At 31.4% G+C, this 23,687-nt stretch overlaps 2 protein-coding genes across 2 annotated transcripts in view; one reads left to right on the forward strand and one right to left on the reverse strand.

Annotated features, from left to right (window-relative positions):
• The window catches only part of LOC108915679 (transmembrane protein 135-like), a 33,937-nt gene extending 31,183 nt beyond the window's left edge, over positions 1–2,754 (forward strand). The window contains exon 8 of the mRNA XM_018721777.2: positions 1,640–2,754. Within this exon, the coding sequence (XP_018577293.1) occupies positions 1,640–1,748 (109 nt within the window). The 3' untranslated portion in view covers positions 1,749–2,754. The remainder of the gene's footprint in view (positions 1–1,639) is intronic.
• Positions 2,755–6,613: 3,859 nt separating this feature from the next.
• On the reverse strand, positions 6,614–14,015 carry LOC108915678. The gene is made up of 7 exons (XM_018721776.2): positions 13,864–14,015; positions 13,597–13,809; positions 12,908–13,437; positions 12,373–12,599; positions 10,008–10,189; positions 9,698–9,939; positions 6,614–6,726 (listed from the first exon to the last, which is right to left on the reverse strand). Exons 1-7 carry the CDS (start codon positions 13,914–13,916, stop codon positions 6,647–6,649), a joined length of 1,527 nt encoding a protein of 508 aa, XP_018577292.1. The 5' UTR covers positions 13,917–14,015; the 3' UTR covers positions 6,614–6,646.
• Positions 14,016–23,687: the final 9,672 nt, after the last annotated feature.

Consider the following 23,687-nt stretch of genomic DNA (forward strand, 5'->3'; position numbering starts at 1 on the left):
TTTTTTATTCCTGATCCCATTTTTGCGTCAAAACTGCCAAACCATCGAGCTAAAAAAATTTATCTACACGCAGGGTGGGCCATTAGTGTGAGAAAGTAAAATAACTTGCTTGTTACTCATAATACAGAAAAGTTATACAGAATCAAGAAACCTAAACTACAAAATGAATTTGACACATACAGGGTGACGAGTAAAAACGGGACACGCCAAATATTATATTTTTTAAATGGAACACCCTGTATATTTTTAAACATGGATTTTCGAGAAAATTCTATATATGGCAATATAAACACTTTATTTTAGTGTGGAGTTGCCAAGGTATGTAGAAAATTTTTCGAATTTTAAAAAAAACATGACCTCGAAGATATTAACTTTCAGTTACTAACACTTGGAAAAAAATAATTAGACAGATTTATAGGCAAATGTTAGGCTCCTGTATTAGCTAATATCGATATTTTATACTGGGTGATTTTTATAATAAACTTGAATATTTTTTTGAACCATATTGTAAATAAATAATTTTCAATAGTAAAGCTACATAATTGTTATTTTTAAAATTATTTTGAGACGGTAAAACTACGTTTTTGTAGAAAAAATAGCTATTGAGTGAGAACAAATTTGAATATATTACGAATTTTGGATATTTTTGGTGATCATATTGATAGAATAATGATTGTCGATGATGTATAACATCAATTTGTTCCATTGAGTGAAAAAAATTGGGTCCAAAACGAAAAAAACAAAAATTTAATTTTTACTTCAACTTCAATCGTGAATAACTTTTGAAGGAGTAAATGTATGCAAAAATGTTAAGAGACCTTTTTTGTAGGGCATTAAATTTCCTTTGAAAATCTGTATTGTTCTTTTTCAGATATTAATTTGTTCGTTATTTACAAAATTCCAAAGTTAAAAAATCAAATCGAAAAAACATATCAATATTCAAGGCTGGATTACATGAAAACGGCTTGTCTGCCAAAAATTTTAAATCAGACCCTTTTTGTAGGTTGTAGGTTGACAAAAGTTTTCTTTGTTACGCGTTGTGCTGCCCTCTGTTAACGGATGGTATTAACATATCGGAATACCGAAGTCGAAATTGTATAAATAGTGGCATCTATTAAAGAAAAGCCAAACGACGAAAACAAAGATGACTACCGGTCGCTGAATTACAAGTGGAAGTGGATCTTATTTGCGGAAGGGCGAAACAGGCGGTGACTATGAGACGCCTTCATTATAGCCATCCTTCTCTATCGCATGGATTTCTATGACTTACTTTATCACTTTCACATAACGGCCGATGAACCATGGGGACTTTCCGACTGTATGTAGATAATTTTATTTTGGCAGTTTTGACGCAAAAATGGGATCAGGAACAAAAAATCGAAATTAGCGATGATAGACCTCTTAAAACTAATATCGAGGGCTTAAACTCTCACGATATATTTTTTTTCGTCATTCTGAATGATATTCTCGATATATCTTTCAAAAAAAAAAAATTGTCGATTTTTTTGGCCCAGTCTAATGTACACAAGATTTTATAAATAGTGATGAGAGATGTTCACTAAATTTCAAAATACTTGAAAAATTAATATTCTGTGGATTTATAAAAAATTATAATTTTAACAAAATCATTACTTTTCAGAATCGCTTGCATGAGCAGAGCTCCATTAGATATCTGGGGACTTAATACTTCTGAATCCTTAAAAAAAGTGCTAGCCCAAACCAAAACAGTTCCAGTAGTTTATTTTTGATGGTTCTATCTTTGTAGGAGTTTATTTTTTTACACATTTGACTGTTTGTAGCTGAGGGGAACCATGTGATGCAAACATATTAGAGAAATTTAATGTTAAGGTGACTAAATTGGTATGAAATGGATGATTAAATTTAAACAAATTTGAAGTCCATTTAGTATACATTACAAATATTATCCAAGACAAAACATGAGAAAGTTCCATCCGGATCTTCTGTTTGTTACTTTTTTCTATTGAATAATTTTCCACGACATTTGCCGATTCTGTTTTTGTACAAATTTTGGGGTTTTTTATCCCAGGGAGATAGATAAATAGTAATTCTGATGGTATGGGCTCGATTTTCAAGAAAAAATTGATCAGTGAAAACCACATGTTGCCTTCTTGATTCGTTTAAAAAATCCAAGTTATTTTTTATTTCCGGTAATTTTTAAAATTTTTCCTTTGAAATTTTTTTTTTTTGAGAGGCTTATTCAATTATTTTGCAGAATCCGGTAGTATACACAATATTTTTCTATAACTTCTTGTTTTTTCTTTCAAATGATGTCTCATGCATGATATCTGCATATTAATACATTTTTTAAATATTTCTTTGGAATTTAATAGCTCCTGTATACAATAAAGTAGATTGTATCTGACATCGAAGAAAATCTCTGCCACACTAATTGCAATAAATTTTAAAAAAAATGTTCTAAAAAGAAAATACATATTTTTAAAAATAAAGCGGGGCTAAATCGAAAAATATATTGAGTTCTATTTAAAAGAATTTAAGTCTGGTTTATAACTGGGAAACTGAAAAATATCACATACATCACTCGATTCTTTATGAAACATTGAATAAAAACTGACTGCATGAATAGAAAATTTTCAGAAGAAAAAAAAAATTTAACAGCACAGCAAGCAAATGCTACAATGTTTTCAATAAATATTATTATTTTGAAAATGTAGATGGAAATAAAGATGAACATTCACATGTAAACTTTGAACAAATCCCGAACAAATAACAAATGAATAATTTTTGTAATGTACGCCATATTTATTGCAAAATAATATATTTTCATTTCATGTTGGTCTTCAGTTAAATTGTTTTTTATATGTGCATTGTTACTGTTTTATATTTTTTATAGCATATATTGTTTTATAGTACAATAAAGGTTTAGTTATAAGTCTTCTCTTTTACAACACCAAGCCATATTTTTGTATTATCATTTTTTTTTAATGAAACAAAAAGTGAAAATATAGTCTGCAGTAGCGAAGAATAACTTAAGGCTACCTTTAAATCAGTGGCGGCTCGTGATATTGTGAATTGGTGAGGCCCGTGGCTTTTCTACTAGGTGGGCAAGAAAAAAAAAGCGTCGCAGGCAAAAATTTTTAAATTTTCAAGGTCAAACGACTAAATGCATCTGCATTTACAATATTATAGAAAAACTGATGTTCACGAGCAGGATTTTCGTTCAGATTTTATAAAAAATAATACGCAACTATTTTGATATTTTACTAATCCGCTCTCTATAAAACGGGTTTGTTCGTCCGTCTTTTTTTGCAAATTTACTTATAACGTCTTCATAAAATTGAGGATCGGCCACTAAGACTGCAATAGTTCTTTTTCTATCGTCATCACTGATAAGTAGTTTAAGCGCTCTTGTGTTATCGTATTTCTAAGTCTTAATGCGCTTAAGACACAAAAAGTTTCTTTCTACCGAGACACTTGTCGCAGGAATTGTTAAAACTGGGCGAAACAATTTGTATGTTTCTGAAAATACTATTTTAAATTCCTTGCCATAATATTTCTATCATTTTTTGAACTTCTAAATTACGAAATTGTTCGTCTCTGTACAAAATATTAAGTTCATTTTTCAACCTATCTATTTCAAAAATCTTTGGATACATTTATTATATACATTCAAATGATTTTTTGGGAAATTTGTTTGCATATTCGGAAAATTTTGAGGAATCTGTTAAAGCAAAAAAATTTAAATCATGTAAATTCTCAAAACAAGTAGGTACTTGATTAAAGGGAAATACAGTGAAAATCAGTTATAACGATCTTCAAGGGACCGTTTCAGGGTTCATAGTTCAAAAGTAAGAATGAATTCCCTGACTTTTCCAGGTTTTCCCTGACTTTCAAAATAAAATCCAGGTCACTTGTAGTTCATTTTTACATACTAATTGGTGTTTATGCATTAAATTTTTTCTCAACTGGAGCCCATAATCTTTTTATACTCTAAGAACCTCTTATAAAGGTTTCAAAACCACAAATATTTTTCTCTTTCAAGAACCCAGGACCGGCTTTCACAAAATTTCCAGTTGCAAACATCAAATTCCCTGACTTTCATGAATATTTTTAAAATTCCCTGACTATTCCCTGTTTTTTATGAAGAATAACGAATTCCCTGACTTTTCCCGGTTTTCCCGGCCGCTACGAACCCTGCCGTTTATTTACGGTCGTTATAACCATGTATTGCTTTGTATTCAAAAGATCTCGTACGCTTCATTTTCAAAGAATTGTTTTCGAATAGAAACTTTATTTTATTTTTCATCTTCACATTCTTTTTCTTGCTTGCCGTTTTTTAGTCTCTATATTATATGTGATTTTTCTTCTTTATTAAACACTTCTCGAGATTGTGATAGAAAGTGGTAATTAATACATATACAGGGTGTTTGTAAATAAGTGCGAAATATTTTAAGGGGTGGTTAGTTATTTTGTGAAAAAAAGTTTATATAAACGTAAGTCGAATGTTTCGTTTCCAAGATACAGTGTTTAAGTTTTAATTTTTTATTTATTTTTATTAATTATTTCAAGTTTTAAATATATTGACTCGAACTTATATGAATTTTTTTTGCCGGCGGGGCGGTCGGAAGAGCGGCGCATTGGCTGTAAGGCCGTATATCTCTATTGGTCGTTATAACCGATAGATTTTATGGTAACTGTATATACAAACTCGTCGTTAAATCCGAAATGTCGTAAACGGTGTCGTAGTAAACGATATTTTTAGAATGGTATTTCTATAGGATTTAATCGGAACTTCCAAATTCCGTCGTTATATCCAATATGTCGTATAAAGCAATGCTGTTATAACCAATTTTCACTGTATATTATTTTGAAAATATTTCTGTTATGATTCATCGCAACTTTTGTCCCGTTTACTTGGTAGTCCAGTAATATTTTTTGCATGATTAAAAATATTTTACAATTTTTCTACGTTTCGTAATTCAGAAATTCTTTGACTAGTGATTATAATTTGTTTAGAACAGTAGTTTACGTCATTACGTCTTGGAAAAAGGTGTTTCAAGGGATAAAACAATATTGTGATATATTTTCATTATTAGCTATCTATGTATATACAGGGTGACCCATTAAGAATGGAAACACTTGCGTAAAAAAGTTGTTTATGGACCGATTTGAATCGGTTTTTTTTTAAATATAGATCTCTTGCCGTTGTCAGTGAACCTATTCTTTTATAAAAACTGACTAGAACCCAAAGCGAAACAAAATTAAATAACAAATACTGGTTTACTAATTATTAATCAGAATCATAAAAACCAGTATACACAAAATAAACAATTTAATATAAACAACAATTGATAAAAAAAATGATTAAAAAATTACATTTTTAAAAATGAAAAAGGAGTCTATCATATTGATTTAACCACTAATCCTCCGTTTAATTCTATACATTTTTCATAACGTTTTTTTTATATTTTACATTTGTTCATATTATTTTTAAGCAACGTTATTTTCTGAAATATCTCGTAATATTTTTTTCAGAAAACTCTTCACAACGAATTGGATTATGGTTGTAGAATCCAGTGGCTTTTTGAATAAAAAAATTATAAATGTAATTATTTTTGTCTAAGAAGGTAATATTTGTAAGTTTTGGCATAATAACCACGAAATAATAATTATTTGACGAACTTTAATAATGATTAAACCAGTGTTTGTTATTTAATTTTGTTTCCCTTTAAAATAATAGGTTCACCGACAACGGCAAACACTGGTGATGCCGATATTGTCATAACTTTTTTAGGGGCAAACTTTTTTTCACAAAAATTGGTACAAATGCATTTGAGGGGTTCCTAAATCCAGTGGTGTAGTCAGATTTTTTTATAAAAAAATGGCTAACAAAATTTTGCTATTTTTCACTTAAAAAAAAATTCATAGTAGGCCTTGAAAATCAAAATTTCGTCATCAAATTTTGCATCAAGATAGAGCTTTTAGAGATCTATCTTTAAAAAGAAACCCGGTTCAAATCGGTCGATAAACAACTTTTGTACGCGAGTGTTTCCATTCTTAATGGGTCACCCTGTATATCCATAATATAGCAGGTACATATCTATTAAATTACGTTAAATTTAGTCTTACTTTGTTGTATGGAAATTCTTTTAAATTTATTTTAAATTAATAGCTGCCTTATCCTTAACCTTAAAGCCTTTGTACCTATGTATCCCTCACCCTGACATCAGACACTACCCGCGTACTATGCGGCGCGTACATTAACCGCGAACTGAAACGTTATTTTAACCGCCTCGCGTGTTGGGGGAACTGTAGCATATTGTAGGCAAGTAAATTAGTTTACCTAACTGTTTGTTTAGGTTATTAGTAGAATAGTAGTATCAAAATATATCCTGTGAGCCAAATTTTAAAGTGGGGCCTGACCTCAGTTGCTTCATACGACGAGCCGTCACTGCCCTAAATAGAGGATAATGTTTATTACAGACCGCTCCGTACATTAACATCGTAATGTAGCAACTGATTTCTTGCCTAGAAGACTTTTAATCACATCCTTATTTTTTACCGGTTAGAGCAATGCAGTTAAAAATAGTCAGCAATATTACACAAACATTTATTACATATCGACATAAATTAGTAACAACTAAAAGTACAAAAATTATGTGTTTACTTAAATTGCCAGTAAAGGATTTTTAATCCTACTTTGATGTGGCAAGACACCTAAAGGGCAATCCTTAAATATAGTTGTATCTAAAAAAAAATATTTATTAATAATTATGGCGGTAAATAAAGTTACATAATTATTTTTTCAAAAAAATTTCAGGTTTATAAAAATTAATATTTAGTGATATCTGGAGAATCATCCCTAATTACATAGGACTGGTTTAAAATTAAGAAAATAATCATTGGGAAATATTAATCCCGTGAAAAAATTAAAATAAAATGTTTTCTAGATTGTCTATTAGCCTCTCTTAAACTACTTTCAATATTAGCCCCTCAGTCACAACGAAACATTTGAAAGTACTCGATGTGATCAGTTTCAAAGTCATTATGGAATTTATCAGAGGACCATCATTATCTGAGGAGCTGTACCATCCATAATGGACTCGGAATCAGCAAAAGAACCGAAATGAACATCAAGGCAGGCCTAGGGGTTCCGATAGTGGGTTCTCCCCACAGAGCCTAGCCCAAGAACAAGGGCAGGTCAAACATTCCTAGCTAAGGCTAAAGAAGTGCAATGTAAGTCTGTGACCAGCTACATTGGCTACAGCATAACCTGAAAAACCGTCGTATCATAATCGTACTTTAAAACGACAACAGTTCGACACAGCTCAGGTCCAGTTGTACAACATGTTAAATCCAAGGCTGAGTGCTACAAATCACTGATTTTAATCAACTAAGTTTTTAACTAACCAAATTAAAGAACATTTATTATTGATTGAATGATAAGAAAAGCTGTAAAATTTGCGTAAAATTAATTTTTGAAACCATCGGAAGACCATACAACTTTCATAGGAAACCTTTCTCTTGTGCTCAGCATTAAAATAATTACTGAAATTATTATTTATTAAATGCTAATTACTGTGCTGTATTTTATAGAAATTTTACATAACTACTTAAGGGGACATACAGGCTGTTACAAATTTGCTTCTCACTACAGGGATCTCGGAAATGGTAAGAGGTACAAAGTAGCTTAAACAGGGGCAAAGTTGCGTAATCAGGGGACCAACATTATGTCTAAAAAATTAAGACTAACATGATTAGTTTTCGAAATATTTGAAAAAAAAACAAAATTTTGGAAATCCTTTTTTGTTTCATTTCAGTCTTGTTCGAAGTGATACTGAAAAAATAACATTTTCTCATGGCCACCTTTTGCCCTCTATCGAATGGCATAATCAATTTTTATATGTAACATGTCGTCTCTTCAGGACCATCAACAAGTTCATTTTAATAAATACAACCTTAGAAATTTTATTACATTTTTTGCAAGCCTTCATGACCCCCGATACTGTACTGCCTCAGCCCGAACCAGATTCAGACGTTTTGTCTCGAAAAATTCATCTTCAGTATGTATTCATTCCTAATTTATCTAAATTTTTTATTTATATTTCTTCGTTTTTTGAATTATCGTACACTGTAAGTGTCGTTAGGCCCTGTGAAATCCATTTAGTTAGTTAAAATATGTCCCCTGATTATATACTCGTCGACCAGGTGTTTGTAGGAGAATTAACCGTTTTCGGATAAATTTCAGGAAATAGCCGCCCAAGTTTGTTTACCGATTATAGTTGCCCTTTTACCCTGGTTTTTCACATGTCAAAACTTTATATGTGTTTTTCTCGAAACTACATTTCTAAAACTGGTGTACACGATTATGCAAAAACTATTGAACCGATTGAGTTCCCCCTTGGTATAAACGTTGATAACATTGTTATCTTCTATATGACGGAAATTGATTTTGGAAAATTTTGAATAAAAAACTATTTTTATACAAATTCAGAAATTTCACATGAAAATTCGATTTTTATCTTTAAATGCTTGCCGTTTTTTCAAATTTGCATTTTTTCCTTTTTCTCAACGTCACATAGAAACTACACGTTTTAAATTAGAAAAATTTTGTTGCAGATCAAAGAGTGGCCGCAAAAATCGCCCATTTTTTCACAATTTGCAGAGAATTAAAGAAAATAAATAAAAATATGTTTTTTGCTCTCAAATTACTCGTAGTAATCGTAAAAAATTAAGATGAGCATAGCTTTTAGTTTTATGAAAATTTTAAAAAATCACCCCGATTTAGAGGTTGAAAAGACGCCCAAAATGAAGAATTGAATATTACCAATAAATATAAAAACTATTAGCATGTGAATTTTTCTATCGAACGATTCTTAATACAAAGAAAGATTTATTCCCATGACTGAAATAAGCATGTTGAATTAGAGGTGGAATCATCCCCAAAAATAGAGAAAAAAAATTCCAAGAAAATATATTAAGATAATTCACATGCTAATAGTTTTTATATCAATTGATAATATTCAAATGCTTTATTTTTGGCATTTTTTCAACTCCTAAGTAGGGGTGATTTTTAAAATTTTCAAAATACTAAGCTATGCTCATTTCAGTTTTTTACGACAAGTAATTTGCGACCAAAAACATATTTTTATGTATTTTTTTTAATTCTTTTGCGAATTGTGAAAAAATGAGCGAAAATCACAGTTTTTTGCGGTCACTCTTTCAGGGGGAGGTAGGTTGTACACCGTTTTGGAAGTCGTTCCGCAACCTTGCTGTGAGACTCTACCACAACTCCGCCATTTTGACGGTGAATGAAATCAAAAAATTTTTTTTAATATTTGAATATCCTGATGAATGTAGAATAAATATTTTATAGTTTAAAAAATTCCTCAAAATTTGACTCATTTTCCTCCGTCTAATTGTATAAGTCCCTGTAAAAAACAGAACATGATGCAGGAATACTGAGAATCGAGAACCAAAAAGAGACAATCCAAGATAGAAGGATCCGAAAAATATCACAATTGCGGCCGATTCAATGAACCGGTTCAGAAAGACGATCCAGATTCAACGAATCAGATCACGGAACAACTAAACCAATTTGCCTTCCTCTAGTGGTCACCGTGCATGTTTGAACTCGAACAGAATAATTTAACAAGAGTGACATTTCTATAAAATGAAAAATGTATTCATAAAAACATTACAACAATTACAAAAATACCTTTCACAGGCTTCCATCTGGCTCCTTCAACCTCCGTTGCATTGGTATTTCCGTTAACAATGATAGTTTCTTCAGAATCAGCCATGTCAGTATTTCTATTTTTAAGAACATTAATGTTTTCTAAATCATCAACGGTAAATATTTCTCCATCCGTCTTCGGTCCACGAGGCAATAACATTTTTTTCACCAAGGTGACTATGTCACTAATATAGTTCTCCGAGTTTTTATTATATCGTAATACTCTAAAATTTATTGAAAATTTCTTATCAAGTGCCATATTTTAATAAAAATCATTAATTAATAAACTTACTCTTCCAAAAAGTGTAACGTATAACTATTTGGCGTAGCAACTATTTTGTCCTGAAATGTGTTTCCATCACATAAAATACTTGTGGAAGAGAACTGCAAACAGTCTTCGTATTGTGGATATTTTTCTTCTAAGTCTGATTTTATTTTAGAGATGCTTATTTTGTCCAACTGTGCTGGATCGTTCTAAAAAATAAAATAATGGACTTCTTTTTTTAACTAATGATAATTGATAATGAAGGAAATTCTTGGACTAAATCCCAAAGCAGCATAAGTTACTCCTAAAATATCTAATAAATATTAGAATCACCAAACAGAACCCAATTTCAAACTTATTAGTTCTCAAAAGGTACAGTGAAACCTCATTCAACCAACCAACACTCAACTATCTAATTATTTCATGTTTTGTTTTATGTTAATAGGCTCTGTCTTTGAGTAAGGTCTTTAGTTCTTAAGAGGGCTCTATAGCAAATAGGCAGCCAGCAATACATTGATATGGATTTTATTGTCTAAATATTAATTAATGCACAATTACATGCAAATTACAAATTTCTTTACAACAAAAAGTTATTTGAGTTTGAAACTAAGTCCATTTTATAGAAAATCTGCGTTAAAATGAGGGAGTCTGTTAATTGTGCATTAATTCATATTTAGATAAACTGTAATAAAATCTATAAAAATGTATTGCTGCTTGCCTATTTGCTATGGAGCCCTCTTAATTCTGCAGAAGTAGCAGAAATGAAAAGAGAACAGAGAACAAATAAATGTATTAAAAATATAGAATTCAAATATACAGGGTAGGAAAGTACCGATGGTCTATCTGAAGTTACGTGAGAGCGATAAAGTAAGCCATAGAAATCCATACGATAGAGAAGGATGGCTATAATGAAGGCGTTTCATAGTCACCGCCCGTTTCGCCCTTCCACAAATAAGATCCACTTCTTATTTGTGGAATGGCGAAATGGGCGGTGACTATTAGACGCCTTCACTATACCCATCCTTGTCTATCACATGGATTTCTATGGCTTACTTTATCGCTCTCAAGTAACTTCAGATAGACCATCGGTACTTTCCTACCCAGTATTATGAAATAACAAAATAAGAAAATGAAGAAGAAATAAACTAAAACAGTAAAGAAAAAATTGAGAAATATATAGTAAGAAGTGGACTTAAAATGAAAAAGAAAGGGATAGAAAAAACCACAGACCACAAAGACTGCACATATCGGTCTCATATTTATGAATATTGGTCAAGCTGAAATATGAGGAAGCGAAGTGTATGAGGCAAAACCCACTTTAAACTAGTTCGTTCTTACTAAAATTTCACACATTAAACATTAATATCTTACATTATTGAAAATTTAAGTTTAGGAAGTAATTTTTATTGTTTTCTAATCTTTGATTTGTAAATTTGATACAGTAATTATACTCCATATAATTTTACTTACATTAAAGGTTAATTTGTCTTAAATAAATTTATAAAAAAGAGAAATATTTTAAAAATATTGGTAATTTGGTAACTTTGGGACATTTATAATATTATGTGCAATGTACTAGTGTACAGAATATTAGTTGGTGCCCATGTTCATCTCACAATAGAACTAATTTAATGAATAGTAATGATTATTCGAAAATTTTTCCTCCTGACGATACTTCAATAAACATAGAAACCAAAATAAAAGATTTTGATAAATTTGGAACAAATGCATTGAAAATGAATATTTTGGTTGTTTTCAAATATTTCGAAAAATTAATCATGTTAGTCTTAATTTTTTAGAGGCATAATGTTGGTTCCCTAATTACGCAACTTCGCCCCCATTTAAGCTACTTCATATCTCTTACCGTTTCCGAGATCCCTGTAGTGAGAAGCAAATTTGTAACAGCCTGTATATCATAATATATTAGCTTTCATAAATGTTTACAAGTCACAAGACTGCCGACCTTAGGCAACCCAACAATGCGCGACTGGTACTCGTAATGAAAAATCCATAAATCGTGGCATCACCAATATTAATGATTCGTTTACAATGAACAATGACAAACCGTTACATCTACGATCAAATTAATATGGTCGCTGACCGGTTGAATAGTATGTTGTGAAAAATTACACCAATCACAGGCGATGAAACGAAATGTTATTGTTTTAATTTTTAATTTTGCCGAAATTTTATCGCCAGCGTAAAGGAAATAAAATTACTGGTCATGTGGCTTATAATCAGTTATGAAGGCTGTGTACTTCAACAATCTAAATTTTGTAGTAAAAAGGAAGAGACTATTACCTTTTCGATGCTGGTCATGTGGCTTATAATCAGTTATGAAGGCTGTGTACTTCAACAATGTAAATTTTGTAGTAAAATGGAAGAGACTTACATTTTCGATGCTATTTAACTCTTCCCTAACGAGCTGAGCCTTTCGTAAACCAAGTAGTAATTCACTTATCCATAAGGCTGCTGTTTCTCTAATGGCATTTTCAAGTTCGACGGTATTAGTAACATCAATAAGTTTGTTGATGATTAAAGATATAAAATTATTGTCATTTAGCATATTTAACAGGTTGGACCAAATATTTCGAAAATCTTTTGGAATAACACGAGTCCCTTGAAATAACAAAATTAGCTTGAAAGCTCAAGATCCTTGAGTGATAAGTATACAAAAGTACAGCCTTGTGATTTCAATGTTAAATTGCTGTAATTTTTTAAACTTATACTGCTTCTACAATTATGAAATAAAGGTAATTTTATAATCGCTGACGGTTATCTCAACATCTTCCGTTTTAAGGTTGCACTTTTTTATACTTATCGCTCAGTGACTAGACATTTAAAAAGTCAAGTAAAAAGTAATGAATGAAAGAAAATTAATGTTAAAAACATTTTAAAATCTTGAGAATAAAAATTATTAAAAGTACCTTTCGGAGAAGTCTCAGTTTCTATAGAAAGTAGACCATTTATTAGTATTTTTGAAACTTGTTCTTTGTCACCATCACTGATTGGTTTTGTGAAACTTACATTTAAATATTCTTCTAATGCACCAATAATATCTGATATATCAGTGGTTGGCTGAGGGACTTCTTTAAAAATTATACTATCAATTCTTTCTATTATATCTTCATCATATTCGGATATATCTGTATTTTTTGAGAATAATTTTAAATTTAGCTCTACATATATGTCTAATATTTCCACAACTTTTGAATTCCAAAGCGATTCTGTGACAGTATAGTCACGTATTATTTTATTTTGAACTTGCCAATATTTAATTTTTATCCATTCCAAGCACTGATTTAAGCCTAATTCAAGAATTGAAACTGATGGTAGTTTGTGGTCGTGAGCTATATCATGGCGAATATTAATTAACCACTTTGGTAGCTCATTTCTTAAAGCTGTTTTATAAAAAGTGCCTTGTTTTTCATTACTGGTTGCACACAAATTTAAAAACCTGAAGCGAAATAAATATATGTCAATTAATTATATTACGTAATGTTACTAACTTAGGTAAGTATACAAAAAAGATAAACACCTATCTTTACATAATAATAAAATAATAATAAAACATTTAAGACAAGAAGCTATTACAAAATTAACAATTGGAGCATACCTCATTAAGGATATGGCATAAATTTGAGCCAATTGATGTTCTGATAAGGATTTCTTTTCGGTTAAAAGAGCTTCCAATAAAGTTAATGTTCCTTCAACTCCAGCCGACAATAGGGGTGTGCGATTTTTCCATATTTTAAAAATATATAATGCTTGAGTATAATTTTTATCAGACTGTGAACATAATATATTATAAACATGTTTCCATTCCGCTCTAAAATTTTAAATATTAATTTGATATTCTTATAAATTATTTTAATTAACTCACGTATTAAACCAGGGTACAAATACCTTCCCTACATGTTTTTGTGATAAAGACATTTCAATATTTATTAATGTAATTTAAATGGAAAAAAATTCGAACAAATTTGTAGTAACATAGGTTAGGTTCAAATTCAAAACAAGAAATGTTAGGTTAGGGTTAAAATTTGAATCACAGATTAGTAGAGTGGTAGATCGAGGACTGAAGGCAATTTTTTCCGCTCTAATTCTTGAATTCAGAGCTGCTGATTGGTTGAAATTAAATTCTAAGGAACTTTTAAATTCAGCCAATGAGGAATTTTGATTTCAGTAACGAAAGAACTTAGATTGAAGGAATCATGGATCATGGTAAAATAAATAATTAAAAACAATTTCATCTTCTTCTTCCCCTTTAAAATACATAGATAAAAGTGGTTAATTAAATTCTCTGAAATACCACAAAACATTAAATTGCAAATTCACTGGAGCACTCAGAAGATGGCGCTGAAAACCCAAAATATTTCAAAAAATCTTGAAAATAACTTTTATATGTAGTAATAAAATTAAAAGGTTGATTCTCAGGATTATATTTCGTTACAGTTGTCAGTAAAATATATTTTTAATGAAATTATTTTCCAAACCCATGTTTAATTTTATATTAAATTCTACGACGTTGAAATTTGAAATAAAATTCATCATATAATTTGGAATCAGATGTAATAAATTTATTTTGAAAATTTTTTCATAACGAATTTTTTTGGTAAAACAATATAGCTTGCTTTTTATTATTTTCAGTTCAGTAGGCCGCGATCGATGATGCATTTTTTTTGCTCGGCAGGCAAATATTCATATTTGTTTATTGCACAACTGACTGAAAATTTGAAACTGAAAATTAGGAAATAAACGATTCTATACGAAATTAGTTTAAGTACCTATTAATATCGAGTAGAACTTTAGAATAATTACGTATATTGCCTTGAATTTCTGTCAAATTTGTCTGAACACGTCTACCCTTATCAGTTCTTTAAAGAAATATATTTTTCTTATATGGATCTAGCCAGTGGCAATCCAGTGATGTAACAGACATGATATCCTTTTTCAAAAAGACATCGATAATGTAACTGACAGATTATATCCCTTATTTCACAGATCAGCTACAGCAATAAATATAAAAAGTTTGTACTACCTAAGAATGCGTAAAAGTGAACTAAAACTAAAGAAAAAGAATTGTTTCACATATTCTATAACTTCGTTTATCGGGATGATATTATTTTTAATCAAGTTAAATTACAACAGAATCTGTACGACCAGTCAAAAAACTACAGCACACATAAAAACACAGTAAACCTATCACAATAAATAAATGGAAAATAAAAAGGGATTGTTTAAATATAGAACCTATGTAAACTTAATAGGGTGTGATAGTGATCAGTCCAATCATCGTAATATAAGCAAATGAGTATTTAAGAAATCATTAACAGAACAGAAATAATCTGTAAAGGTAGAACATAACTTAAATTGGAATTAAAAAGCGAATAATAGCACATTTTCGTACAATCATTACTCAAGAACCACACAGTAGATGTGTTGCAGGTTTGCTTCAAGCTTATGTAAGGTATTTATTAAACATACGGCAAAAATCAAAGATTCTAAGAATGTTTTGTACTCTGATGATTTTTGAAAAGCCGCTTTGTTCCGAAGATACAGGGCGAGAAGAATTTTCGACAATAACGTTTTATTACCGAAAATTACATGTAAAGCTTCTTAATCTACAAGAACTACCTACTCCAGCTAAAATGCAAAAATCCAATCTTCTCAATTACCTACTGCTGAACTCTTTCAAAAACCCAGGGTCGTTTCTTATTGAGTTACATAAGGCAATTAACCGATTTCTTCCACATTTTCCCCTGGAGTAGTATAAACTAATGACTTAGATGGCCCCATAGGAAATAATCCAGAAGGTTTAAGTCCGGGGATCAAGCAGACCATAAGTGAGATCCACCTCAACCAATCCTGCGATCTCCGTATGTTACTGTTCAAAAATCACGAGCAACCAGACTAAAATACGCTGCTCATTGTGAAAATTCCTTAATGGATTTTTTGAGAAATTTTTTTCATCGGTAAAAAGAATCAGCGTCAGTAGTTGAGGGATTTGAGCCAATGTGTACAAAAGCCTTTGACAGAATACAATAGTGGAGGAAAATCAGCTGGAAGAAGTGCCTGAACGCGTTGTATGTGGTATGGGTACAACAAATAGTCCCTAAGAATATTCCAAATAGTCCTATTACTTACATTCAAGGTATTTGCAATTTTTCGAGTAGATTTACCTACCCCTGTATCATGTCCAGCACATTCTCTTCTACTTCTACCATTCTTACTGTCATTGGCCTTCCTGGTCCTCCGCTTTTCAATGTGCCTGTTTCATGAAGACGTTGATGAATACTTTGGAAGGTTTTTCTATCAGGAACATTACGGTCAGGAAATCGTTCAATGTACAACTGCCAATCTTTTAATGAACTGCCATCAGTAAGTCCGTAAATGAATGTCAGTCATCTCGGCGTTCGTATTCATGATAGAGGACTTCCCTAACAAAAGTTTAACTATTAAAGACAGAAAATACACGTCAAACTGCTAAACGCCAGTCTCAACAAATTCCACACATACAAAATGATTAATCAATTCCACATTCAAACTGCTTTCTTTTCAATACCTGCACTTGCCTCCTTTTTTTCTTAAAAAAAAGTTTATACTCGGTAAAACCAGTGTACTTTTATTTCGACTACATTAATGATTTCAAAAATGTGAAAATCGGTTTTGTCGAAAATATTTCTCTCGCTGTATCTTTGGAACAAAGCGGATTTTCAGAAATCATCAAAGGACAAAATATTCTTAGAATAGTCCAGGGAATAACCTCCTGAAATATTGCAGTATGTTTATTAAACACCCTGTATACTTGAGTGTAGAGAAGATAAAATTTTGTGTGTTACTTTCAATCAATTAAAGATTGTTTGCTAGAAACCGTAAATATCTTTCAATTATTTAATTGAAAAATAAAAATACCTACATTGGTTAAATTATACGCAGGCGCTCCAATTCAGAGCCCTGTGGGACACTCTGATACAGATATTCAAAATCTGGATAAGTATTATTAAAGCAAATAAGTTTTCTATGGTTACTTAGGTAAGATTAGTATCAAATACAATATTATTGTTTACCCGTATACAATTTTGTAAGAGCACTTTGTAATTTGTGTAAAATAACCATAATGGTTATATTCTAATCATTAATTCTACAAGTTTAGTACCGCAAAACTGCATGGAATTCAGTATTAAAGAAACTGAAGTTTAATGACCCATACTTAATATATTTTTTTATTTTTTTAAGTAAATATAAACAGTTCCTTATTCATTGTTGCTTATGCAACAAAAATATGCCAAAAGATGACAATTGATATGATACGTTTTTAAATATAATTGAATTTACCAATGTTCTGAGTGCAATGAACATCATAAACAGGTTTATCCAAAGTTTGTTAATTAATATGGCAGGCGTTTTTGTTTTTGTCAGGCGTTGAATCATATAAAAAAGTGAAAGTTTTATAAATATTAAATTAAAAAAAATATATGTATGTCAAATTGTTCTTCATTGATCATAAGCTGTCAGCAATAGTAGGCACTTAGTTTGATATATACAGGGTATGCCAAGATCTTTTCTTAATAAGTATCAGGAAAATTAACTATAGAATTCTCTGATATGTTTATATAAGATTATAACAAAAATAACTGTCAATTTCCTTATACACTTTATACAGAGAGATCCAAAATGATTGAAGTGTTTGGAGATCGCAGTCTGTGCCTCTCTCTGTCAATGCTACATATTTTTATATGCTAAAGATGGTGTTAGAAACAGGCTGCGTTCCCCAAACGCTTGAATCATTCTGGATCTCTCTGTATATTTAGTTACACTCTGTATACATTTGCAGATTCAAAAAATGCATAATATTTTTGCAAAAAAATACAGCATATCCAGTCTCATATTGAGGACCCTGTATTTGTTTGTTTGTTTTGACATATTTACGATTTTCGTTGGCTATTAAGAATTTTTTATAAACACACTATTAAAGCTAAATGTAAAACAATCAACAATCATTCAAATTCAATGCTTTTAAATATATTTTCACCAGAAAGTACTCATCTTCATATAATGGGTAAGCTTAATAATGTGCCTGAATTAATGTAATTATCTTTGAAAATGATGTAACGAAAGACCTCGGCATACAAATTTTCAGATTTCAATTTGTATTCCTTAACTACATGTTTTTACCCAAAGGTATTCGCGGAGCACCCTGTATGCAGCACTTGCTATTCTTAATAACTTGTATAATAATAATACATCAACATATATAATTAAACTTAACAGACATAGATTGTTACTCTGGTATCAATAACGCAGATATGGCCTCACGCTGGATAATTGGCTTGAAACCACAAATTATGTATATCATTATTCGCCGTTACCAACAATTAAACGGTGATTAACAGTTACCATAAAAAATAACTGTTTCTAATGAAATAAAATGATGGCAGTGTAATTTATCTATACCAAATCACTGTACCGCCACAAGTTATAAATACAAGATTAAATGTTTTTCATCATCATTTCTGTATCTATCTACAGGGTGACCTACGGTGACGAGATATTCGACATATTTTAAAGATTATTTGGATTTTAATTTTGAAAATAGTGTTTTAGGGCATGCCCTTCTCAACTAAAATAATGGCGTCCACCTAACGTCAACTTCTGGTATAACCGGAAACGTTTGGTGGGCGCCATTATTTTAGTTGAGAAGGGCATGCCCGAAAACACAATTGCCCAAGTTTTCAAAATTAAAATCGAAGTAGTCTCTGAAGTATGTCTAATGTCTCGTCACCGTGGGACACCCTATATATATATATATATATATTTATAAGAATTTAGCAGTGGAAATAAACAAACTAACAATATTCATGTCAACACGTTGTTGCTGTAAAAGGTAATGTTATAATTAAGAAATAGTTGAAGATTGCAAAGATATGCAAGTAATTGAAAAATTAAAAAGTGAACTCATTGCCAATATGTAAAGTAAAGAAGGGGGGAGGTCCAAAATTAGATATAGATATACAGGGTGTATCTCAAGTGATGATTTTAATTTCAAGGGGTGATTCCTTGTCATATTTTAAGCAAAACAGTGCATATGAACATCGGTCCGCAAGTGCTTCGTTACCGAAATATAGGGTGTCAAAGTTGGGAAAATAAATCGCATTTTCTTAAATATCTTTCGACTGATTCGAAATAATTTAATGAAATTTCATACACGGGGGTTTTTTGGAATGACAAATTCAAAGCTGTGGTCAATTTAGGTGTATTTTTTTGAGGGCGCCAATAATGAAGTAGCTAGGAGCAACCGTTTCCATGAAAAACGCATTTAAACTTACTTGAGCTGGAAATATCATAAAAATTGAATTAAATCAAATGCTCAAAATGAGAACCGCCACTGTCAATACAAGCATGTAATCTTCTGCTCATCGACTGTCGCACACGTTCCAAAATTCCTGGAGTGTTGCGTATGACATTACAAGAATTTACAATTCTGTTTCTTAAATCATTTTCATCTACAACTGGCGTTGCATAAACAAGCGACTTCAGATGTCCCCAAAAGAAATAGTCCAGAGGATTTAGGTCTGGAGATCGTGCTGGCCACGGCTGAGGTCCTCCCCGACCTATCCATCGCTGAGCAAAAGTGTCATTAAGATGTTGGCGAGCAGCAAGACTGAAATGAGCAGGTGCCCCGTCGTGCATAAACCACATGTCATTTCTGGTTGCTAGTAGTACATCTTCTAACAGACCAGGCAATGTTTCAGCTAGAAACTGTCTGTAAGTCTCACCATTCAGTCGAGGAGGAAGAAAATGCGGTCCGATGACATGATCACCAATAACTCCGGCCCACACATTCACCGAAAACTGCTGCTGAAATCCACGTTCTCCAATAACATGGGGATTTTCATAGTTCCAAAAATGATTATTGTGGAAGTTTATGATGGCATCCCGTGAAAAAGTTGCCTCATCTGTGAACAGAATTTTAGACGTAAAGTTGGGATTCTGCGCAGTTTTTTGGAGAAACCATCGACAATAATCTAACCGTGCAGGAAAATCTCTTGGCAACAGTGGTTGCACGCGTTGAATGTGGTACGGATAAAGTAAATTTGTGTGCAAAACCCTCCAAACACTTTGATGACTTATGTTAAACTGTTCAGATAATCTTCGCGTACTACTTGACGGATTAGCTTCCAATTCTTGTAGGATTGCTTCTTCTAGTTGTGGTGTCATTCTTGTTCTCGGTCTACCAATACATTCAGCGTGAGCATTTAAATATCCAGTTTCGCACAGTCTAGCATGGAGCCTTATGAAAGTTCTTTCTGATGGAAGTGGTCTATTGGGAAATCGTGCCTGGTAAATTCGACGGGCTTGTGCAGCATTTCCATCTGCTAGCCCATAAATGAAATGTATTTAAGTTTGTTCAACGTTATTCATAGTTAACTGCACACTAAAAGATAGTCAACTGACAGTATCTTGTCACATTTAATGCCAAATATCATCGGAATTTTGTTATCACAGGAATTTTTGTATTCAACAAAAAAACATTTCTTTAAAATCTTTTTTAAGCAGATAAGGTAGGAGAATCGATTATTCTAGTCCAAAATGGCATACAGGGTAGCAAAAAAAAGTTGCGATGGATTAAAGAGGCCGAAATCGTTGCCGGTGGCGCCCTCAAAAAAATACACCTAAATTGACCACAGCTTTGAATTTGTCATTCCAAAAAACCCCCGTGTATGAAATTTCATTAAATTATTTCGAATCAGTGGAAAGATATTTAAGAAAATGCGATTTATTTTCCCAACTTTGACACCCTGTATCTCGGTAACGAAGCACTTGCGGACCGATGTTCATATGCACTTTTTTGCTTAAAATATGACAAGGAATCACCCCTTGAAATTATTAAAGTCATCACTTAAGATACATCCTGTATAAAAGTTATATTAAGTATTTGCAATACGTATTTTTAAACAGTTTTTTAGGTTTAACCGACTAAAAGTAAAAGTATAGATTTAAGAAACAGATGTATTTAGGGTGCTTCGTTTTAAAAAAAAAACATTCGTTCTAAACATTGGAAAAAAATTGTCACCAAATTTCAGTTCTTAATTAATTTTAAGTACTCGTTATTTGATTTTAAAATTTTCCTATTCATTTAACACGTAAACATACGTTTTTTTTTTAAATTATCTCAGCTGCATTTCATGTTATTCTATTGTCCGTAGGCGATGATTATAGAGAAATCTTTGTTATTTGAAAGTGTGCATAGTAGGATCTATGTGACTTGAACGGTTTCACTGTTAAAAAATCTTAAAGTAAACTTTTATCGATTTTGGCATTTTTCTCATAAATGACTAGACTTACAACAAAAACACTCATGACATTTTTATAGGAAATTAAATTTCAGGTCCTTAATATCTTAGCTTAAATACTGAGGAACTTTCTTACAGTAAATTTAATTTCCTATGAAAATGTCATGTACGTTTTTGCTGCAACTTTAGTCATTTATCAGAAAAATGCAATAATTGATAAAAATTAACTTCTTTAGCAGTGAAACCGTTCAAGTCGCATAGATCCACTATCGTCACTTTCGTAGGACAAAGATTCCCCTATAATTATCGGTTATGGACAATAAAATAACGTGAAATGCTGCCGAGATATAGACAATTAAAAAATGAATGGGAAAATTTTAAAATCAAATAGCAACTACTTAAAATTAAAACTAAGAGCTGAAATTTGGTAAATTATGGAATATTTCGTCAATGAAGGAAAAAATGTTTTTGTTTCAAACGAAGCATCCCAAATACATACAAGGTGCATTAGGACTTACAAAAACTTTTTTCTGACTAAACCTCTTTATTTTATTGCAGCATGTCGAATGAATGTTTTAGACTGTCAGCCAAGATATCCTTCAGGATCCTTTTAGATACCTTCTACGTCTATAAAATGATTTAATTTCATTGGCAAATAGCCCAGTAAATGAAAAAAAAAATGTAAAAACAATCGTTTCAGATTGAAACTTTGTTTAATCGTTAGTTTAGGCAAAAAGAAATAATATTTTCCAAAATGTATCGGTTTAAAACAACAAGATTATTGTTTCAACAACGATTATAATGTATTAATTACCAAAAATTGAGTTTTATAGCTGTATTAAAAAGCGCCTTCCAACAGGAGTTTGTGCTTTTGTTTATACTTATAGGTTTTTCAAAAAACGCTTCATTTGAGACCTGCTAAATTAAAATCCATCAACAATTTGTTTAAATAATTAATAAGCATTACGAATATCAAAGCGGCTTTAAAAAATATTGATTCTTCGCAAAGTTATTAATGAAAAACCTTATGAACAAATTACACTATTTATTTATACGCCGTTTTGACGAGATTGGCCTATGAAATTACAATTTCCAATTGCATATCTTGAAAATATAAGTCAAGACGAAACAAATAAGCCCTCATAAGGCCCTTTATTATAACGCTGACAACCACATTTTTGCAATTGAAAAAATGCTATTTCTAATAAATAAATGCAAAAACTCGTAAACAAATAAAAATTTTGTTGCCAAATTTTCAGGGTTTCTTAAGTGTAACAAAATACAACTTTTACTGCAGTTGAGAGACGATTTATGCTCTTTTCTTCTATTTACAGTAAATTCAAATTTCGCTGTTTTTTTGCAATTATTTAAACAAATTGTTAATGGATTTTAATTTAGCAGGTCACAAATGAAGCGTTTTTTGAAAACCTATAAGTATAAACAAAATCAAAAACTCCTGTTGGACAGCGCTTTTTAATACAGCTAAAAAACTCCATTTTTGGTAACTTTTACATTATAATCATTGTTTAAACAAAGATCTTGTTGTTTTAAACCTATACTTTTTGGGAAATATTATTTCTTTTTGCCTAAACTAACGATTAAACCAAGTTTCAATCTGAAACGAATTACCTTTTGATTTACATGTATTACAAATTTCATTTACTGGGCTAAAATACATTTTTCTGATAAGGTAGAAGTGCGATTTTTAGTAAAAAAAATTACAATTGTCGATTGATGAGATGACGTATTATCGTGTAACAAATGTCAACTTCCTTCTCCGCGACGTTGTGGCAGAATACGTCGAATGCGATGCACCAAACGCTTCAAAACACCAAGAAGAATTGTGCATTAACGATTTAGCCTGGTGAAACGAACTCTTTGTGGATAATGCCTTTGGAATCGTAGAAGCAAATCAACATCGTCTTAATTTTTGGCTTCTCCAAACGAGATTTTTGGGTTTTGGCTTGTCTGTTGCCTTCCACTCGGCACTTTGGCGCTTAGTTTCTGGATCATATTAAAAACACCACATTTCATAGTCACAATGTTGTGAAAGAAGTTTTTGTCCTTTTTGGCCTCCTTGATGGTGTCCTTAGAATGTAATGTTGAATTCGGAGCAATTTTTGATCGCCAGTCAACTTGTGCGGGACAAATCGTGCCCACACTTTTCGGTAGCTAAATGTTCCATGAAATTCCATGAATTTCAATGAAGATTTTGGCTGAACTTTAATGAATTTACGGACAGTTCTTATGGAATCTACAGTGATCATGGATTTTGGTGGGCCAACATGTTGCTCATTGTTTATGCCCTCACGATAATTTTTAAATGAACTCATGAATTACGTTATATCTAACGAGCGTTCAAATAAAAACGTGGTCAAGTTGGTTCTGAAAATTTGGATGTAGTGCGTAG

The sequence above is a fragment of the Anoplophora glabripennis genome, unplaced genomic scaffold (genome assembly GCF_000390285.2).
Source record: "Anoplophora glabripennis isolate ALB-LARVAE unplaced genomic scaffold, Agla_2.0 scaffold1340, whole genome shotgun sequence".
Classification (NCBI taxonomy): domain Eukaryota; kingdom Metazoa; phylum Arthropoda; class Insecta; order Coleoptera; family Cerambycidae; genus Anoplophora; species Anoplophora glabripennis.

Bases quoted from the DNA above. Each gene is read 5' to 3' on its own strand.
- LOC108915678 (XM_018721776.2), bottom strand. From the start codon at position 13,916: ATGTCTTTATCACAAAAACATGTAGGGAAGGTATTTGTACCCTGGTTT. The intron at 13,810-13,863 runs GTGAGTTAATTA...TTAAAATTTTAG, and splicing joins TTTGTACCCTGGTTTAATAC to AGCGGAATGGAAACATGTTT. The intron at 12,600-12,907 runs GTACTTTTAATA...TGTTATTTCAAG, and splicing joins AACTGAGACTTCTCCGAAAG to GGACTCGTGTTATTCCAAAA.